Source organism: Corvus cornix, chromosome 2 (assembly GCF_000738735.6).
Source record: "Corvus cornix cornix isolate S_Up_H32 chromosome 2, ASM73873v5, whole genome shotgun sequence".
NCBI lineage: Eukaryota > Metazoa > Chordata > Aves > Passeriformes > Corvidae > Corvus > Corvus cornix.
Window position 1 is genome coordinate 129149585 of NC_046333.1, and position 21295 is coordinate 129170879.

The 21295-nt window shown below is 36.4% G+C and overlaps 1 protein-coding gene across 1 annotated transcript in view; it reads left to right on the top strand.

Moving 5' to 3' along the window:
- SLC26A7 (solute carrier family 26 member 7) overlaps window positions 1-21295 on the top strand; it is a 66826-nt gene that overhangs the window by 22271 nt on the left and 23260 nt on the right. The window contains exons 4-9 of the mRNA XM_010404993.3: window positions 3384-3548; window positions 11185-11337; window positions 12674-12756; window positions 14318-14465; window positions 16538-16651; window positions 19885-19962. Coding sequence (XP_010403295.1) covers window positions 3384-3548; window positions 11185-11337; window positions 12674-12756; window positions 14318-14465; window positions 16538-16651; window positions 19885-19962 — 741 coding nt within the window. The remainder of the gene's footprint in view (window positions 1-3383; window positions 3549-11184; window positions 11338-12673; window positions 12757-14317; window positions 14466-16537; window positions 16652-19884; window positions 19963-21295) is intronic.

The following is a 21295-nucleotide window of genomic DNA, read 5'->3' on the forward strand; positions in this document are numbered from 1 at the left end:
TTACTGGCCATGAAGTTAAATTGACTACATGTTGAATGGAATTTTAATAATAATAATAAACTGAGCATGTTGTCATGGGAAGAAAGTATTGAAAGTGGACAAGAACCAAAGGTTCTGAATTAATGAACATAGAGGGCTTTGCTTTTTGCAATTGCTCATTTTTCTTCTACTGGCTGAATTCCCATTCTCTTCTACTTCTCAGTGTAAAATTATGGAACAGTAAAGACAGCTGCAAGAAAAGGTTCCCTTAGTATTATCTTTCTTCCAATTTGAAATGTACTTCTCTTTTTCTATTTATTTTTTTTAGAAATCACACCTTCCACCAGTTATGTCTAATCACTTCATTGTATACCTTGTTTCTGTGATCTTTTCTCCTTTACTGTGCATTAACTCAAGCCTGCTTTCCCTCATTTTCTCTTTATTTTTTCTCCTTTCCCTGAAAACTCTTGATTCAATTTATGTGAGTTTATTCAAGAATGTATAGCTGGTGAAAGCAAAATTAATCTCAAGAAAGTTACTTCTTAATGAGCCTTTTTTTATGCTGTTATGTACTGAAAATGCCACACAAATAACCAATAGCCAAGTGCCTTTCAAACCATTTTTATATTGTGCATGTCCTTTCCCTGAAATATGCTTTTCTTCTCTAGGAACGAAGTTTTTTAAAATTAAAAATTCTGAATACAATTCTAAAATATGTGAAAATGTTGTTTCTTTTACACTTCAAGAAAATCCCAGTATTACTACAAATAAGGGAGAAAAATATTTGCCTTTATTTTCTTTTTAAATTTTCTGTTCTAGCACTTCACTGTCACTTTTCTCTGTAATTTGTCTGCATCAGGAAGGAAGAGAAATCATACAATATACCAGAAAATAAAGTCGAAGACCTGCAAAAATGAGCATCACAACTGTAGCCAAGACAAAGCAGATTGTTAGACATTTCTTTAAGAATATTGAACTTTCTACATTTTGGTCAGTGTTACTGGGTGAAAGATTTTATGACATAGTGCAATGTAATGCAATTGTGTGGTGTCAGCTTAACTCAGTTTCAAATGGTGTTTATTCAAAATGCAGTGGCAGCCAAACTTACATGGCTGTTGCCCAGCATGGAGGGTTAATTGTAGAATCAAGCTGGGCTTGCGTAATTTTAAGTATATCTGTCAAGAAAACTCACATGGAACTAGATTTGGGAGGCTTGTTTCAAAACTTTTTGCCTCCTCATGATCTAATCGGTTTCTGTGCGTTACTCATGTTGCAAGGACTACAGGAGGTTCCCATACCAGCTTATGCTGAAAAGTACACCCTCCACCCAGGATGTTTTCTGTTCTGGTTGCTTCACTGTTAGACCTTCTCCATGGAAGATGTATGGGTGCACATCATATTTATTCAGCTATCATGTAAATAAAGAGTAGGATGTTCATGATGAAGAAGAACTGTCTTTATTTCTGGAAGTCCTGAGCTACCTTCTGCGATAAGGAGGGGGGACCAAGTGTAGTCTGTTGCTTGTTTAACTGAGTGGCTACAGAAATTGTCTAACTGAAACCATACTCATGGTTTGCATGTATTTTACATAGCCTACGGTTACAAGCAACCAATAAAATCTATATTTGAAATGTGATCTTTTAGTTAGTACCTGTGAAGCATCCTCTTAAAATGATGATTTAAAAAAAAAGTAAAAATAAATAAGTAAATCTGAGAGTGATGCTGAAGTTTCTAAGTTCAGCAATCATTTTCCTGTAACTCACAGTAAAAACTTTCTCTGAAATGCTAATAGTAACTAATAGTTCTTTGTGACATTATGCAGTACACAGAATTGTCTCTGCGGTTTAGATTCCAAAGCTAAATAAACATCCAATTTTCTGGAAGCTAAGCTATTACACAGTTAGAAATTTCACATTGAGACAATAGAAACTGATCTTAGAAAACAAACAAAAATTCACCCGGGAAGGGAGAATTTAATTCTTATTGAACTTTGCTACTGTGAGCAATGTTTTAAATATATTAGTAGGCACACTGTTAGAACAAACAGCTAAACAAAATATCTGAAATTTGTAATTATCAGTTTTAGGCCTGACTAAATAAATTACTACCCACTGAGGGTATACAGTAATTATCATTATTGGAGTCCAATCTTGAATGACAATCAATGTTCCAATTGCTCATAGTACAGAGCAATTTACATGCTATTAGTGGGAAATAGAAGAAAAATCTCAGATTTAATCTCTCAAATGGAAGAGGAAATTGCTCACTAGAGATTTTGTAGTAAATTAAAAGCCACTTATTTTGGTAATTTTGTTTCTTTTGTGGTACTATGCTCAAAGCTCACTGCATACAGGTGAGTTTTATGGTGAAAAAAATCAATGGTGTTCAGACATAAAGAATGATATCATCTGAAAATGATACTTTTAGCTTCAGAACAAAACAAAACAAAAAAGCAAGGGAGACTGTATTATATTCCAAAATTATGATATTTAGTATGATAAACACAAAATTAACCTCTTAGAAAATATGGTAACAAACAACTCTGTGCCAAGAGCATGCAACTTTTCAGGCAGAAGAACAGCAAATGCAAAAGACCATAGAAATAAGAAACTGCAAAACTCATTGTAAGGGGAGATAATGTCAATGTAACTTAATGTGGATCAGAAAAGCATTAAGCGTTACGTAAACCACAGCAGCAACTGTAGTCATGTGACAACTTTGTTGAAAGAATTCAGAGTTGTCAAATCTCATACTTCGGAGGGAAAGGCTCTTTGAAGTCCAGGATAAGGGGAGAAAACAGTTGAACACAATAATACTTTGTCCTGTACGCCTACAAAGTACCTACAATAATTGTAGATTCCACTGTAGTTTAAATTCCTGGATTAGAGGTCTCACCACAAGACTCTCCATAGCACCTCATAAATTTGGTATCTGTTGAAATTACTAATGTTGGGAATCCTGATAGTGACATGATGGCAACCAGTAAGCTGGGGCAAGATATGGCCCTTGGCCCATTGAGGTTGGATAGCAGTGGAGCAGGAATGAGACTTAGAACCAGTCTCACTTTTGAGTTGCTGTACTTCGTGTTGCAGTGTCGAGTTGATGTTTTTATGGTGTTTATCATGCTCACGTATTTGAGCAGGAGAGAATACTAAGAGTTTCTTTGAGTCTGCTTTTGTTACCAAACCAGTGTTAGAGTCTGGTAAACTAGTGAGTAAAATAGTGCAGGTAAACCCACAAAACTTCAGTGGGTTCCATTTTCAGCTACATTTGTCCTTCAAAGGACTTTTGCTTTGTACCTTTAGCTCATTTATCTTATAATTTATTAAAAGGACTCTGGCTCATTGTCCTATCACCAAGAAGCTGCATTTATAATTGCTGATCCTCCTGCCTTTGCCTTCTAGGTAGCGATGTTTATGCTGCAGTTGGGCAGTGCCACTTTCTTGTTAACAGAACCCGTGATAAGTGCGATGACAACAGGAGCAGCTACACATGTTGTGACTTCACAAGTGAAGTATCTGCTGGGAATGAAAATGCCATATATATCGGGACCACTGGCATTTTTTCATGTGAGTTCATTGGAAGAGATGGGTTACTTCATTAGCTATCATTTTATTAAATAACAACGCTATTTGTCTCTGTGTAAGAGTAAGGAATTTGTTATACACATGTGTGAATGAACAGAAGATGAGCCTTCATCTTGCTTTGATTGCTAGTAAGAAAAGATTTGGAAAAACTTGATAGAGAACTAGCAGGAATGGGCACAGTAATTAATTTAAAATAGATGTGTTAGGGCATCAATAATTCCATTTATTATTCTGAGCCATTATACACTCATACAGGGAGGGTAATCTCTTTCTGGATCAGCACATGGAAGGAATATAAACATAAATTTCAACATAGTTTCTTCATATGCTGCTGAATGAAATCTGACCATGATTGTGGTAAAAGGAAAATGACCCATGATTTGTGCATCTCCTATGCAAAAATTACTCTAGATATGTTGTTTATTACTTTATGACATGATACTACTTTGCCATAAACACAGCAAATGGACAGCTTTAAGGTAATTTTTATAAAATGCATGCAGCATTTCATGCAGTATTGTTGCAAATGAGCAGTTAGGCTGCTTAAAGAATCACCATTGGCAAAAGCAGGTATGAGCTTAATACGAACTTATGAAAGTGCGACTCTAACAGAGTTCAGTGGCAAGGTTCACTCACTTACTCCAAGGATGAAGCATTCATAGGAAAATTGCATTAGTATCAACTTAGAATGGATTGCATGGAGACCGAGGTTGAAAAGGGTAAGGGTGCAAAGGGTATGGATACAAAAAGATAAGGTGAGCCAAAGGGTTTAACAGAATTTCTTCACTGAGTAATTTAACATTTATGAAGTGATTAAATGGGATTTTTAATAAATATAACAGACTTAATTACAGTTCCATGGTAACAACATTCACACCATAGTAAATTTACACTCACACACACAGGCAGAGATGTATACATGTCAGTCTGTGAGTGTAAAGGTGCTTATCAAAAATTCCCCCTGGCTTCAGTGAAATACTCATGGCAAATGCCTGAGTGTTTCTCAACAGGCAGGTGTTGCACCTCGAAGAGTATGTGCATGTCTGTGTATCAGCCCAGGCCTCGCTGTAAGTGATGGTCTTTTGAGAATCGCAGACTTGAGGGTTCATGAGCTCTGAGAGGTGCCCCACTGAGGGAGGTGATGGCACAGCCCACTGTGGCCCAGAAGAGCTCAGAGGGACTCACTTAGGACTCCTGTGTCACAGGGTGATTTGCTTTAGTCATGAGTTAGTTTCCATCCTGGCCATAACCCACGCTGGCAACTACTGGAGTTTCCAAAACACTTGGAAATTGTTTCCAAAACTTCAGCAACAATGGTGCCGTTCTGCTTGGGCTCCAGGTCAGGTAGGGAATGTTCTAAGGCTGTCAGGGGATGACTGATCACCCTTTGTTCCCCACCTGGGCCGGACAGCGGATGTTGCTGTTACAGTGTTGCTCCCACCTGTATCACGGGAGAGCACCTGGTACGCTCAAGGACATGTCACCGCCCGGCTGTTTGGTCAAGGGCAGGGGGTGATGCACCACCACCACTGTCATGGTTACAGCCCTCAGAAAGTACATACTTTTGGCTGAAACCTTAAAGAGCAAAGTTGTATAATCTTATTACACAAAAGACATGAATATATTCTTGATGGTTACTTATTCCAGCAAGCCCTGAGTTTAGGTGCTGTGAGCACAATCTCTTGGCATTATTCGTATTACAACACTCCCTGCCAAAATGATACATTGCTCATAGTAAAACTGTATTTACTTGCTGAGGTGATATTTAAGTTGCACTGATAGTGAGACTTCATCCAGTCAGCCACTAAATTAGGACACCTTATTTAAAAGCACTGACTGTCTTTGTGTCCTTTATTTTTTCTTATTATTTTGGGAAATTTGCTAATGTGAACTCTTTGATTAGAAGATATTGCTTTTTAGAATGTTTTTTTTTTCATAGTATTTTATAAATTTGGCAGTTTTTCATATGTATAGTAAATTGGTAAGTTTTTTACAGGACCAATTTATTAATAAAAATTAGGGGCATGTAATAAACACAATTAATTTATCCATTTATCTTGCAGAGACATACCTAAAAGTGTCATAGCCATTTCTATGAATAGCCAGTTGGCTTATGAGACTATTAAAAATGATTCTTCATATATTAATTTTTTTTATTATTTAAAAACCTTTTCATAAATGATTCTTAATATAAAATGTGAATAGCCTCTTTTTCATGGTGTTTCCATGGAGACTGTACTTACATATAGGAATATTGTCATCTTGTAGAGATGACTGGTGTTAAGTACTGCAGCCAAGGCATAATCAGAATATACATTATGAGCAATAATAAAGAACTGCAGTGATATGAAGAAATATTTCCACGTTGGTGTGCTCATGATATCATAAATGAGGTCATTCAAATGCTTTGAAAGAAATCTATTCCCTTATCCCTTGTATTTTTAATGTATTTGAAACAAGTTCTTTGCCTTTCACTTCTCTTTTGAAATCAAACCCCTTTGAACACATTCCAAAGAAAAATTTTCCTGATTTTTTTTAAGGTTCTGAATTGCTCTGTAAATTGTGTGAAAATAAATTACCAAAAAAAATTTGCTCTGTACAACTTGAAAGAATAATAAAAAAGGGACAATTTTACTACATAAATGTTTTAAAATGTTTCTGGTATCTATTCAGACTTATGAGTTTCCTTAAGAAGGTACAGTATCTCAGTCAGAAACACCAGAGCTAGACTTTAACAATAATTTTCTTCTGTCATTGTAGTTTTATGTGAAAATTATATGAATTAGATATAAAGTAGTTTGCACATGTATCTAGAGAGTGAAAGGCAACTTTGGCATCTCTCTGGACATGTTCTTTACTTCAAATCCTTGAAATCCAAAGACTGGTACTTTTGCTTACATTTTTTTTCTTTGTCCACTCCAAAACACCTCCCACTCACAAAGCCCAGTTTTGCCTCAGGCAGCCTTTGGGTTGGCAAAGCAAGAATAAGAATGTTTAATAAAGTGTGATAGGAGAGTTGCAAGTATAGCAAGCCAGTGAAATGAATTCTTTATAGCATGTGAGATCATGGTTAAATACGTAGAAAGGGACTATGCATATGGAGAACAAATCTAGTACACTGGCCTTGAGCCTGTGGTATTTTTGTGTTTACACATAGTTCACGTAACTTATTAAATTTTGTTTTCCCTGTACATAATTTGTCACAATTCAGTTGAGCTGCACAGTGCAGCACCACTTGGTACTTTGCAAATGGAAAGGGAAAAGTGAAGGTGAAGAAAAATAATGAGGGAATACTGCGTGTGAGAGCAAACTTTACAAGGGACAAGAAAAGTGTCAAGTTTTACTCAGCATCTGAAAACAGAAGAACATACATGTATTTGCTCTTTATTTATGTATAGATATGTTTCTCTTTCCACACGTTTCTGAGAAAATACAATACTGCAAAATGAGCTGCAATGTAAGAAACTTGCTTTGCAAAACGGCGTCTTTTGTGGCCATGCTGCAAGTTTGTTGCAAAATCCTTGTGTGGTTTTGCTGAAATTATCTGAAAAAAATCCCAAACTTTCATGTTCTGCTATCAGTCCTTTTTTTTCACCCCTTTTTTACCCAGTTACTTATACAGTTTACAATATTTGCCTGTACATTTCCCCTCCAGTGTGACATATTTAAAAAAAATCAGAATGAAATATTTTTTAAAATGAAATGAGGTTTCACTCTTAAAATGCATTTTGTTAAATAGCATGTTCCTTTAATTCTTTTGTTTGCTTCAGCCTCTATACTTATTTTAGGGCTAATCTTTTGGGGTTTCATGTATACACTAAAAAACCCAACTCAGAGCATTTCATTATTATATCCAAATACACATCCTTTCTAGAATGTAAACCACTACAACATTCAATATCACCCTATGAAAGTATGTGAAAATATGGTGGAACTCGAAACTGCTGGTTTCCCACGAGAAAAGGAGCATTCAATGTCTGTATATATATGTGCAAAGCTGGAATACTTCTTGTTTCACTTAGGTCCAAATTTGCACTGATTACCAAAAAGTCCACTGATTGCTTATGATATTGTCAGATAGGTTCCATTAAGAATCTTTACACAAAACTAGCAGTAAAACTAAAAGCACAAGAGGCAAACAGCTCAATTAATATATTATTGCTGATTTTAAAAACTTTTAAAATTATATAATGAAAAAGATTGCTTCGTACACTGTAATATCAAGCTAAATTCTGCTGGATAATTTCCAAATTATTTCAGTAAGTGCATTATCAAAATATGGTAAATTCTGAATTTATAATTATGTTTTTGATTAAAACATTTGTAAATACTTCTTTTGAATCAGATGCAGATGCTACTGCAAGTTTTAGCTTTATGTACTTAGGATTTATAGTTTGATCTTGGCTAAGTACAGTAACTGACTGGACAGAGTACCATGTAAAATCTATAGTTTAAAGAAATGTCTATTATATATGGTAATTGCATTCATGTTAAGAGCCACATGCTCTTTCTTTCTTGTGAAAGGGTCTCCTTGCTTTACTGGTCATATCATGAATTGAGTGGTTTTAGGTTTTCAGAAAATGGTTACCCAGGAATCAACTAGTCAGTCAAAGCCCTTTAGTCTAATGCAGTAATTAATTTCATATTAATGTATTACTGCCAGAATTGTTTTAGTGTACTACAGACGCTTTGGGCATAGGGCTGTTTGGGCTACTGAATTCGAATGAGGTACAAAGTTTTGGTAGTTCCATTATTTTTCATTTATTGACTGATGTAGACTAAATACAGAAGGGTACGATTTCAAAAGAAACACCAAAGGATGTACTAGGCAGTTCATATAAAGATTCTGTTGCAAAGTCTGAAAAACCTATGGCAAAGGTTTACAAGATTTGGATATATATTTTTAAAATTAAATGGAAGTGTCAATGTGTCAATAGAAGTTTTTTAGTCACTTTGAAAGATGGAAATTATAGCTTGTGCATATTTCTTCACTAAAATTGTATTTATTTACTCAGTCTTTTGTCTCACTTTGTCTAGGAAAATTAGGTTTAATGCCACGAACACAGATAGCTAATGCTGACACTTTAATCGACAGCATTCATTTCAAAACAAATCACATCTCTCTCACTTCAGCAAGTAGGAATCAACCCATTTCTTCCCTTTTCTTGCCACTTCACCTTAGATCTAGCTCACTCTTTGTTGAGTTTGTGGGCAGTTTTCCAGATTGCCTCCTTTTGTCATAATTAATCACAGCTTCTGCTTGGGCACTGAGCCAAGTCCTGTCCTTTCTTGAAAATGCATTCTTGGAAAATTATGGGTACAGAGCCTAGTTCCAAGCCACTCAAGATACAATCCACATATTGTCTGATTACAGTAGGGCAATATGTGGTTAAAAACTGTGGTTTAATTGCCATTCTTCAGATTTAAGACATTTCTAGATCACATTACTTAACAAGTTGATTTTAAAATATTTTCCTGGTTTTTGAGAAATGTTTCTGCTGGGTTTTATTGTGCATTCTTAATTGAAACTCTAAGGCTAAATTTCAAAGGACTGGACTACTTTTTCCTCTTTATGAGGAAGTTACTTTTCTGTAACGAAATTTAGATTGGGTTTTTTTCCATTTCTAGATTTTGAAAATATTCTCAGAGAGAAAAAATCAGGAAGTTATTTTAATTTACTCATTCTTCAATATGAGCATCACCTCTTCAATGAGTGCCAGAATCAGAACAATAGAAATAAATTTTATCATCATATTGACTACCTTTCTGCTAGAACAGGGTTTTTTCCTAAGATAATTCTCTAGTACTTTTTCCTGTCCAATATAAATATGTGTATTTAAGCTCCAGACTGTCAAAACTTGTTAGTATTATACATGTATTTGAATATAAGCTCTCTGAAGCAGAAAATTATTAATCTTTATTTTGATAAAATTACAAGTGTCACTTTTGATTTTTTTAGTGGTCTTCTTAATCATTGCCGGAGAAAACACCTTTTTTTATATATCATTATTATTATTTCAAGCCCCAGTTGCTTGATTTTATTATCCTTAATGTCGGGGTTTTAAAAAAAAAGTTACTTGTGATGATGTCTAAATCTACATCCTACATCTTAACTTCTGTTATCTCTATGGTTTATATTTCAGGATGCACAGTAGTTCCCAGAATTTAAATGCAGAAGTCAGGGGATTGAGCCTACCTTGTTTTTTCCCCTACAGCTTTAGTAGGCATATGTATTGTATCCATATTTATGGCTTGCTGTTGTTCCAGGCAATAGACTTGCTTTTCTTCAGGAGTCCTGAAAATAAGTTGTGATAGAGATCTCATTATTTCTTTATTTATCAGGATAGATATTCTCTCTTTCTTCACCCCTTCTAACTGTTTCAGCAAACTTCTAATTTTTTTCATTACTTTCTGTTAATCTGCTATCATACTGATTTATGCCTTATTTCCTGAACCCACAAATTCAGCATAGAGGCAAAATTATAGTTCACTGTGTCATCTGTGCTGGTTTGAAGGCAACTGCATTCTTCCGAGTCTGTTACTTACAACATTGTATTCATCATCAAATACCTCGTTGCTCATCACTGTTGTTCATTCTACGCCTGTTCCATATTTTTATTCCCCATGTTCCTTACAATTCAGCACCATATTTCCTTTCTTCATCACAGATCCAACTATACTTTTCTAACTTGTTTTACAGGTTATTGCAGCACTTATTAACTGCTGAAAAGCTGAAGGCCTCCCATTCACAGCTCCATAGCTCTGGCCTGGTGTCCTCTTTCCCTTTTAGCTCTGCAGTCAGCAGAAAAGGAAACAAACTGGGCTAAAGAGATAACTTTAGTTATTTAAATCACCAATAACATATGTATGCAAGCTTGGCAGCCATTTAGTGTGTGCAGCCCCTGGACCTGGTCAAAGCATGCTCCATGGAGCACTGTGAAAGGGGCAAGAGCAACCAGCGGGGAGACTGAGGATGGCCTGCTGAAATTACTCTGGAAAAACGACCCACAGATTGCAGAGGATGCCCTGAAGAGGATGCTCATCTTGGAAGATTCCTGTTGCATCTCTTCCCATCCAGCCACTACTGCATTTTTCATTCCCTTTTCTTTTTTTCTCTTCTTCTCTTTCCCCCTCTTTTCTGTCTTTTAATTTTTTTTTCTCAGAAATAACTTTTATTACTAGAATTGGTGGATGTTTTATGCTATATCCGCTACAAATAAACCTTTGTGCAAGAAACTTTTCTCAAAATTTTTATGTGGCACTCATTTATCTCACTGAACTTAATGAGACTGAATAAGAAAAGGAAACATATCACATTTATTGGAATTTTATCACTTTCTTCTACCAATAGAAATGTTAAAATTAATTTATACAAATATTCGCTGCTTTTTTTTTTTTTTTTGGTGTGTTTTCAAAAATCCATAGGAGTAGTAAATTTGTGGATTTCCTTCCTTGTAAAATCTAAAGTACAGGCCAAAAAGTTGACCAATGACTAAGCTCCTGCAGTATTGATTCAGCTGTCACTGATTATTTGTCTGAAGCTGTGAGAAGATGCCATAGCATGTGATCCAGAATATATTTTTTTTGACGTGTGATTGTTATTTGCTGTTCACTGTAGATTTATGCCTATGTGTTTGAGAATATCAGATCAGTTCAGTTGGAGGCATTACTTCTCTCCTTGCTGAGCATTGTCGTGCTTGTTCTGGTTAAAGAACTGAATGAGAAATTTCAGAGAAACATTAAAGTCGTCCTTCCCATCGATCTACTTTTGGTAAGTACAAAATTATATATCAGGCTTTTTCTTACAAAGCTTTCAGTAGCTCAATCTGCTGAAGTTTACTGTGCTGTCTATAGTTACCCACACCCACACCTGCCACTTATTAAATGGACAGCTGATTTTCATGGCTGTAAGTTAATTGTAAGAACAGGAAACAGTATGGCTAAATAATTAAGGAAGAAATGACATACAGTCCCAATTTGTATAATATTTTTCATATGTTCAGTACTTTTTACATAATCACAAGAACATGAAGCCTAGAATGTTGAAGTGTAAGGAGTTTGAAATAGAAAATTAAAAGTAACTGGCACATTATAACTCCAGGCAAGTCTTGTTCTGAGTAGTTGTGACTTAGATGTTGCTTGTTATTTATCTACAACAAAGTTAAATAGCTATGCCATTGCTTTCTATCATTTTACTAACAGTTTTCCTTTAACATGGTATAGACAAAATTGAAATTAGCAATTGCATTATAAACCCCTGATTTAAGGATTAAGTTGTAGTCAAATGATCGGCAACAGATCACCATCAGAAGGTTTCTGTTTTTCTTTAGACCTCTAAAAGAAAATACAAAGTATGAAGGATAGTTGTCTTTTAGGGTGTATCATCGCAATTACTCTTTTACTGGAAAAATTTACAAGGACAAAATTCTGGAAAAGGAGGAAGTGTGGTCCCGGTCTCAGTGTTACCTTTTTAAAAATATTGGATAAAGTGTACCAGCAAGGTTTGCAGGTACTAAGGATTGCAGACTGGAACTCATACCTGTTCTATTGTGATTTGTGTATTCATCTCATCTGAAATATGAGGAAATGAGTTTGAATCTCCTCGGGGTCAAACTTTCCACTCCCTCTGCAAGATTCATACCTGCTAGAACATAAGAGGCAGACATATCTGCTGTGTTTTGTGCTGAAGTCAACACTGCCAGTCTGGATCAGATGTGCTCAGAGAGCATCAGCTGAATCAGGAACACCTCAATTATGAGCTACTTTAAGCTGCTCACATGAATGGCAGTGCTCTGGGGCACATGCTGAATAGAGGGACTTCGGACACTGATTGCCAAGGTTCCTGAGGCTTTACAGGGAGTCATACAAATCTCTTTCATTAACACGGAATGTACAAACTGCACTGTAGTCTCACTTCATTACTGTGTCCAAATCTTAGTTTCTTTTGACTCTTCCACATATGCAAAAAATAAATCATTATAATACTTTCCTGTTTTACTGGACTGATTTAAGGATAAATGTATGTGCCATGTACTTAGGTACAGCAACAATAGCGACCATGTCAGAAGCAACAGAAATGTAACATCTTTTTCTGTTTGAATCAATAGATAATTGCTACATCCATTGCTTGCTACTATGCTGATATGGAATACATCTACGGGATAGAAGTTGTGGGAAATATTCCTAAAGGGTAATGTTGGTTTTATTAGCTTGTGGCTTTTAAATATCTTTATTTCTGAGAAAGTCTCTGAAAAGGTCAAAGTAGTTTCTGAAATAAGAATTGGTAAAAATCTATTTTGTTTGTTCCCCGTCTCCTCAAATACTCTTTCACAATTCCATCTCATATTAACAAGTTATATGTGCATAGATATCATCACAAAAATGCATTCTTGTACATTTCATTAGCTTTTTATTGCTTTGTGGAATAAAAAGTAGGTACTAAGTACCCGATGATGTATGACAGGAGGGCAGGACAGTCTTTACAAGATTATTGCAACCTCCTTTTTGAGGGTTTCCTTGGGTTATGGTAGAAGAAAGGTTTAACAATGAGGTAAGATTTGTAGATCACTACACTTCATTCCTCTCCACCCATATAGAAATTTTAGAAAATGTGGTTTCTGAGGATATGTGAAAGATTTAATTATGCTAAATCTAGAAAAGAACATTTTTACTGTAGTTAGGGATACATTTTTCTCCATGACCTTGAAAAGAAGGCAAAAAAAAAATCCAATATAATTAACTGGAAAGAGAAATTAGATTAGTTGTCAGACAAAATGTTCAGACTCTACAGGTTGGTATGGAAGAGAGCAGCTGTTGTGTAATCTCCTGCTTGGATATAGCAGTGTTTCCCTAAATGTCACAAAGTACAGCAGGAATGCATGTGTGGCAGCTTGCACCGAAAGAAATAAAGTAAGGGACATTTCTGCGAAAGAAAATGCTTTTTAAGTATTCAGAGCATGCTATGAATCTGAGACTAAAACAGGTCTAAGTGTGCCCCTTCTGTGTGTAATGAATAGGTAAACTGTATTTGCAGCTTTAATCAGGAATTTATTTTCTGTCTAACCTCATACAAGTAGTGTTGAAAAAATAGAAGCAGAGCCTGGATCATTCCTGAGCATTTTTAGACATTTACCTGAAATACCTAACTGCCTTGTCAGTGGAGAACATCAGAAACCTTAAGAGCACAATTTGGTTTTCAGTCGGTGTGATTTGTGCTCTGGAAAGACCAAAGTCTTTTTGAAGAGTTCAGAGACAATCTGGGGTGGTTTGGTTCATAACTTGTTTCATTGCAACCCCCATTAGATGGAATAAATGTCCGTACTGTCAGTAACCAACAGGAATACAAAATTTTTTAAAGATTTAAATTTAACTTTACAGGAAAGTCAACTATATCAAAAAAAAGAGAAAATATACAGTAGTCTCTTCTACTGAACATTACAGAATTAGTAAATGGTTGCTAATTTTATTTGTCAGTCATGAACCTAATTTATCAACATCTCTTTATAATTTCTCAAATTAAAGTTTTCAAATTGAATAGTCCATCTGAAACTGTTTCATCTTCTACAAATTCTATTCTGCTCTTCCCAACAGACGGAGATTTTAATAACCTAAAATATTGAAAAATGTCACCTTACAAGTAACACAAAAATAAGCTGTTCCTGTAGAGATTGTTTCTCTGGTATTTGCATGAATTGCAGGTATATAGAAACTATGTATCAAGTTTTGCAAAAATTACTGTCTTTTTTTTATAGGTTGCCATCACCAAAAGCACCACCCATGAGTGTCCTGCCTGAAGTAGTCACTGAAGCTTTTGGAGTGGCACTGGTTGGTTATGTAGCCTCACTAGCTCTTGCTCAAGGCTCTGCTAAAAAGTTTAAATACACTGTGGATGACAACCAGGTAAAGCTCTTTCTCCTTAGTGTCACTGAGCCTTGAAATCACTTCACCATTTGGGGAAAGTATCATAGATGAACGCCCAGTAGGATAAGCTATTTTCCATATAGCATCCTGACACCTTCTAGTGCTTACTGTAACACCCAAAACTTGTTCAAATTGTCTCTGCAGAATGCCCTCATTGGCTGAACTGCTCCTTTTGGGGAAGCTCATCCTTCAGGATAATCTTGTAGGGCTACATTCAGTACAGCATTTGGATATTAGTGCATTTTCCACTGCTCTCAGATGAGACAACTTCTCCTCTGGCAGTTGAGCTCTTATAGACAAGTTATGATGTTAAATCAGCCACCAATTAATAAAACAAAGCAACTGTAAAACAAAACCAGGTACTTATAGCCCCAGGACTTATCTGATGTTGTGAGAGGAAATTATTTATACTTCTGCAAAGTGGAAGTCTCACCCAAAATGAAGGTTTATTTGTATATAAGAAGCTGTGTGAGTTCAGAGGGTGCTGCCAAATTTACAGCCATAGGAGCTTTCTGTTCTGAGTTCCACTTTGCAGAAGACATGCTTAAATAAAAGTGGAACATCTCTACACTACTACATTGCTTGTCATGGTGGGTGGGTAACTCCAAGCCAGCTGGAAATCCATGGAGACGATAATTCAAGCACTGTGGTAAGAAAGGCTCAATTTCAGAGAGCTGGCACTAGTACTGTGAGCTGAAAATGCTGCCTCCACCTTTCTGTTAAGTGGTTTGAGATAAATGACATAGGGTTGAATGAAGAACTGTTTTGCAGCTGGAGGTCTATTTGGACACCCTATCTAGACAGGTTGGTCTTGCTACATCTGTTCCTGACCTTCACAACTCTTATGTCATTGGAAAACACAGTGAAAACATTCTTGTCTATTCAGTTCTCTATAATATTTTTCAGTTTGAATACATTGGGCCATGAATTTCTGTTGATGCTTCAGAGCCACATTTCTATGGAGCAGAGGGAGAATGCTTTGAACTTAGTGCAGAACAGACTCCAGGGTGACATGCTGCTATGTTTCAAGGCAGTCCATGGAACACAGCAACCTGTAGATCTTTCTGCACCTTTGGAAGTCTTGTACCTTACTCAGCTTCATTACTGAAGTCTTGGAAACTCTGTGTATGTCTGCATCAAATAATGGAGTAAAGAGCAAAACCTCCATGACAGGAGAGCAGTGAGGGGGTGTGGCTGTGGTGCCCTCAGGGGCCAGGCACAGCGCTTGGCATGGGGGCTCGTGCGTGTGTGAGACTGCTGGGCCAGCTTTATGGGGGTGCTGTTCTGTGCTGTGAACACAAACTCATGAGCTGGTGTTTTCCTGGCTGGATACAGCATCGTTTGTGTCCTAAGCACTCTGAGGTCTTTTCCTACATGTTTTCCTCATCAGATCAATATGCTCCTTAAATTCTGTGATGCTGGGTGGCCATGTTGGAACACTTCCTTAAAAAACACTGTTCTTCTTAGACTGGCTTCTTCAAGGTGGCTTCTCCACTTTTTCTTCTACAAATCTTTGTTCAGACATGTCTGCATTTTGACTGTGAACAAACACCAAATATATTTGTGATGAAACACAGCATGCCTATAATGTGGCTACCACACTTCACTCTCACTAAAACGTGCTCTAAAAAAAGAGAAATCAGTGGCTGTCTTTTTCCAGTGAGTCATAAACCAGAAACAATCTGGACAGTTTCCAGATACCAGTACTTGGGGCCCTGGCCAGTTAAAAAGCACACATGGATCAAAATGTAAATATTTTGGTTGAACTTCATCTTCAAAACGTAGCAATAGCATTTATTCTGTGAACAAAATGTCCCTTCTGCTTTTGATGAATCTGGTTCAACAGCTCTATCATTCTATCGTTCTAAGTTGTGAGAAGATATATTCTGTTGGGAAATCCTTTTTCATGCACCTGTGGGATTTTCTTCCCTCAAAAATGTGTCCGTCCTTTATCATTGCTAATATTTACATAGGGGACTCCTATGTTGGCGAGAGGCATTGAAATGACAGAACAATAGGAAAAAACCATCTTCTATTTAACGACTTTGCAGGAATTTTTGGCTCATGGCCTCAGCAACGTGATTCCTTCATTTTTCTTTTGCATACCAAGTGCTGCAGCGATGGGACGGACGGCGCTTTTATACAGTACAGGAGCCAAAACACAGGTAACAGCTTAGAGTAAAGTACGTCGGAGAATTAAAGCTGTGATTCTGCTCACTGGAATTTGTACTGATTTATCCATTGTATTTCCCCTGTCTCCCTTTTCCTCTGTCCTGAGAATGACTCTGCCCTGTCATTTTTAACAATCTGCATTAAATTGCATTCAATCAGCGATGTCTTCCTAGGAAAGACAATGGTCCCTCTTATTAATTTTTATGTTTCATTCAATATAAACTGTAAGGTCTGTGGCAGCAAGGAAGTTAGGAGTTGTGTTTTCAGACTGCGGAAAACTACATAAAAGCCCTTTCAGTTAATGTGAATTTGTTAGCATTGTAACAAAAGTGCCCTCTAATGGTGTTTAATGGATTTAATGGCACTGTCTAAACCGAAGTTTTAGGAAAAAATCACGTTTAATTTAGTGCTTCTATCTGATTTCCAAAATAAAATGAAAGTAACCTTTAGAGCTGTTTGTTAAAAAACCACAAGTAATCTCCCAGCTTCTGCCTTGTGACATGGTGTACTTGTCCTATCCCTCAGTGTACACTGAGCCCAGAGAGATGACATTTAGATTTTTGAGGATTTTTTTTGCCTATTTTCTGCTGTAGGAAACTAAACCCACAAGTTCTTATTACAGTCACTGAGGAAAGAGGAGACTGTAATTGCTGAAAATAGTAACTGTGACCCTGTGAGCCCGTCATCTGTCTGAATCGTGCTTGCGAACAAGAGAGGTGGCAAGCCACCTGGGGCACCCCCACAGCATTGCCTCTTCCTCTGAAACTCAAGGGCCTTCAGTGGCAACCTGCCATCAATGCTATGCCCTTTGGAGTTCACTGCTATTCTCCCAGGTAACAAGTGACAGAACAAGAGGAAACACCACCAAGTTGAGCCAGGGAAGGTTTAGATTAGAGATCAGGAATTTTTTTTTTTCACAGAAAGGGTTGTAAAGCACTAGAACAGACTGCTGACAGAGTCACCATCCTGGGGAGTTTTCAAAAATTGTGTGAATATGGCATTTGAGGACCTGGTTTAACGGTGAACCACCATGGTGGTGGTGCTGGGCTGATGGTTGGACTTGATGACCTAAAAGGTCTCTTCTAACCTTAACAATTCTATGATTCAATGATTCCATTGTCATTTTATAGCTGGTGTTGCCTGTAAAAAGGACATTAGCTGCAAGGAAAAGGTTCATGAGGTACAAGACTAAGTGCAATCCATAGGTACTGTTTCTCCTCAACCATCTCCTGCAATTATTTCTCATGCAGATGCCACAATATTAAGGAATTATACAGGGCTTTACTTCAATACTCTACATGTCAAATACTTGCTCATTAGCCTACAGAGTACTCCGAACTCACTTAATCATAATGAACAATCTAACAAATAATAATCTGGAAAAGTATTTATATGCAAATATTTTAGCTACCACTTGGCTATTAGTTATTTCATATATTTTAGTTGAATTTGATGTCACACCATGTGCCATCATCTCACAGACATTCTCTTCTGTAACCTGTTAATGTACTCATTTTACAATTTGCAGTTGTACTGCATCATGTTGTACTAGCTTTTCCATGGAAGATTTGAGGTAACCTGCAGACCTATAATGTGAAGAAGGCTCATAGGGTATTTGAGCACTTTGGCTCTGGTTCACGTAGACAAAGACCCCGATAAAAGGTTATTCAATACATGAAATGGAAAAGAAACCACTATAATTTGATTTCAAGATAGCAAACACATGGTAAAAGTCTGCTTGGTTTATCCATTGGTTTCACAGCATAGCAGTGCCTGGCTCTAAAAGTCAGAGTATGGCTGAGTTAGCACTATGAGAGCATTTTAATAGGCATAACAATTTCTCCCCTGCCTTCTCGGAAAGCAACACATCAGCTTAATCCTCTCCTTTGTGGCTGTCTAGGCAGAATGAAGACACGAGAAGATCATCACTTATAAATATTGGTGAGGTCATAGGCAAAAAGAAGCCGTGCTTTAATTACATAGAGGGAAGTCAGTTTGGCACAGGGCATGGAAGAAATGCAGAGAGCCTTTCAGGGGCACAGAGCAGCTCTTTTTTTCTCAAATGGCTATACCTGAGATGCAGTTTTGCCATTTGTTCCTCAGTGGTATATTTTCCTGAGAAAAAACAGAAGTGAGGAACTCTATCATGGACTAGAAGTGTCCTTCAAATAGAATCAACACTTTTTTTCTTGCTCTTCATGAAGGCAGAAAGAGGGAAAAGTTCCTTGTGACTTTACCAGCAGATTTTCTGTCCCTTTTTCTGTAAACACTTTGTCTATCCTTCTTGATGGTATTTTTAAGTACACCATGACTTTAATTTTCTAGTGTTTTAACAACTTGTCTGGTTTTGTTTTTAACAACTTGTCTCTTAAAATGAAACCTAATTATTTTAGTAAAGAAACATATTATCAATATAAAAATAAAGTGAGCATCTGTCTACTTACCGTCAAAAACCTTCTGTGAATCTCAACTGTATAAGACCAGAAGTACTCAGTGAGCACTCAGAACGGAATAGGACAGTGCAATTTTACTGTAGTTTTCCATCAGATTAATACCATAAATACTGTGAAGAAATGTATAATTATTACACCATATATTTTTCTGAATTTATATTACCTGCATTAATTATAATCTTTAATATATATTTTTAAACTGTGCCTACATTTTCTTAAGTAAATAAACCGATATTAACATGAAATTGTTAGTGGTTTCTGGTTTAACAATAGTTTTCTTTTAGTGTTAATCCCAATAAAATAAGTTAGAAGTCTTCTCTTGTGGAAAAAATGATAGCATACATAATTCTTGCTTAGTGCTGTGACAAATCTGTTATTTAGTACAATATAGGGTGCATGGCTATAAATAAGTTGCAGAATGACAGTAGGTGCTGAGAAACTTCTGGGATGAGATATTGCACACACATGTTCCATTGAATAACCAAGTGTGTAAGTGATGCTCTGATCTATATCAGTGGGCTGGCAGCAGGGTCAAGCACAGATACTGCGATCTCTCATTACGTTTTCACTGTAGTTGATTAAAGGTAATAATCAGAGATTAAAATTGAAATTATATGCATCTTCAATGCACAGATACATTAACAGCTAACACCTTCAACATCTGATTCTTGACTTTGTCTACAATATTTTATAATTTATCCTTTTCACAATTTCTTTTGTTGTTGTTGTTGTTGTTGGACTGACTGATCTGTAATTCTTGTTTATCGTTTTAGGTGGCTTGCCTTATCTCTTGTGTATTAATTCTTGTGGTGATCTATGCAATTGGACCTCTGCTCTACTGGCTTCCTATGGTATGGTACTTATCCTTTTTAAAGATTAAGATGTCAAACATTTTCTAATAGTTTCTTTCAGGGAAAGATAGTGCAACCTCTAAAACAGCTCTATTTAATTTCAGTGGCTGAAAGAATAGTCAGGGCACTACAAATCTCGAAATCATAAAATACGGAGGTGACAGCATAAGACATACAGATTTTATACATATATGGTTATATATAGGCTATCATGTAAGCATATAGAAGTGAATTTCTCTTCTACATAGTTTTGGCAGGTAGTTTATGAAAAATATACATCCAGGTTGTTGTGAACTTGTAAACTGACAAAGTGTGGTAGAAATTAATGAAGATTCATTATATTTCTCCAAGATATGCATATGATACACAACTTTGCATTTCAAATAAATTCAACACAAATTATTTTAGATAGTGATATAAGCTTACAGAAAGATTATGAAGTATTCCTATATCTCTGTCATGGAATACATCTACACTATGACTCTATGAAGCAGGGTGGCATCTTTTCACATAAGCTATATCTAGCTTTTGGTATTACAAATTAATAGTTAATTTTAACTAGAGGCATGTCAAAGCTGCAAAATACAGCTCTAAAATTATCCACAATTCTGCCATGTATGTACATGAAGTTTTAACTCAACCATGTTTAAAAATTACTTTGTGCTATTGTTTACATGGTGTCATGAAAGTTCTCACTTTTCAAACACAGATCCTTTTATAGCTTATTTTAACCATGCAAAGTAAGGACGCTTGAAGAGGGGTGCTCAATATGTCCTGATTTTTTGCTATACTTCTTCCCTACTTTCATTTGTTTTTATATGGATTGTATGTGAATTTTGACTGGTTTCCTGTAGGCTTTTCCCCCATATTTTAAAAATACTTTTTGGTTTTTGCTTTCTTGATAATTTATTTCTCTTCTAATATGCTTTTTCAGCCCATCTATACACTGCAAGTCCATCAGTTTGTACTCTGTTCTTTTTGGCTCTAGATGATTTTTTCATCCATCTTCTCCTCCTTCCTGATTCAAAGAACAAAAATTTATTTTGTTTGCTTCAAAATTAATGGACTTTTGCCCCAGAGGCCTTCTCTAGCAGAAGGGAAGGAAGTGAGGAAGGGGAATTAAAATTCTTCACTGCGTAGAAGTTGAGTGCTGACTTGCTTTTGTCCTCCAGACTGTGGCAGAATGTATCTGGTCTGCTGATGCATGGAAGAGTCTTGGGTGGTCCTGAGGCTTCTGTCATTTTTCTCACAATTAGGTAGCCTGTAGATTGCCTTCACAAAAAAAAGAGGGATAGGGGGGGTTGATGCTGTTAGCATCTGTCACAAGGACGCC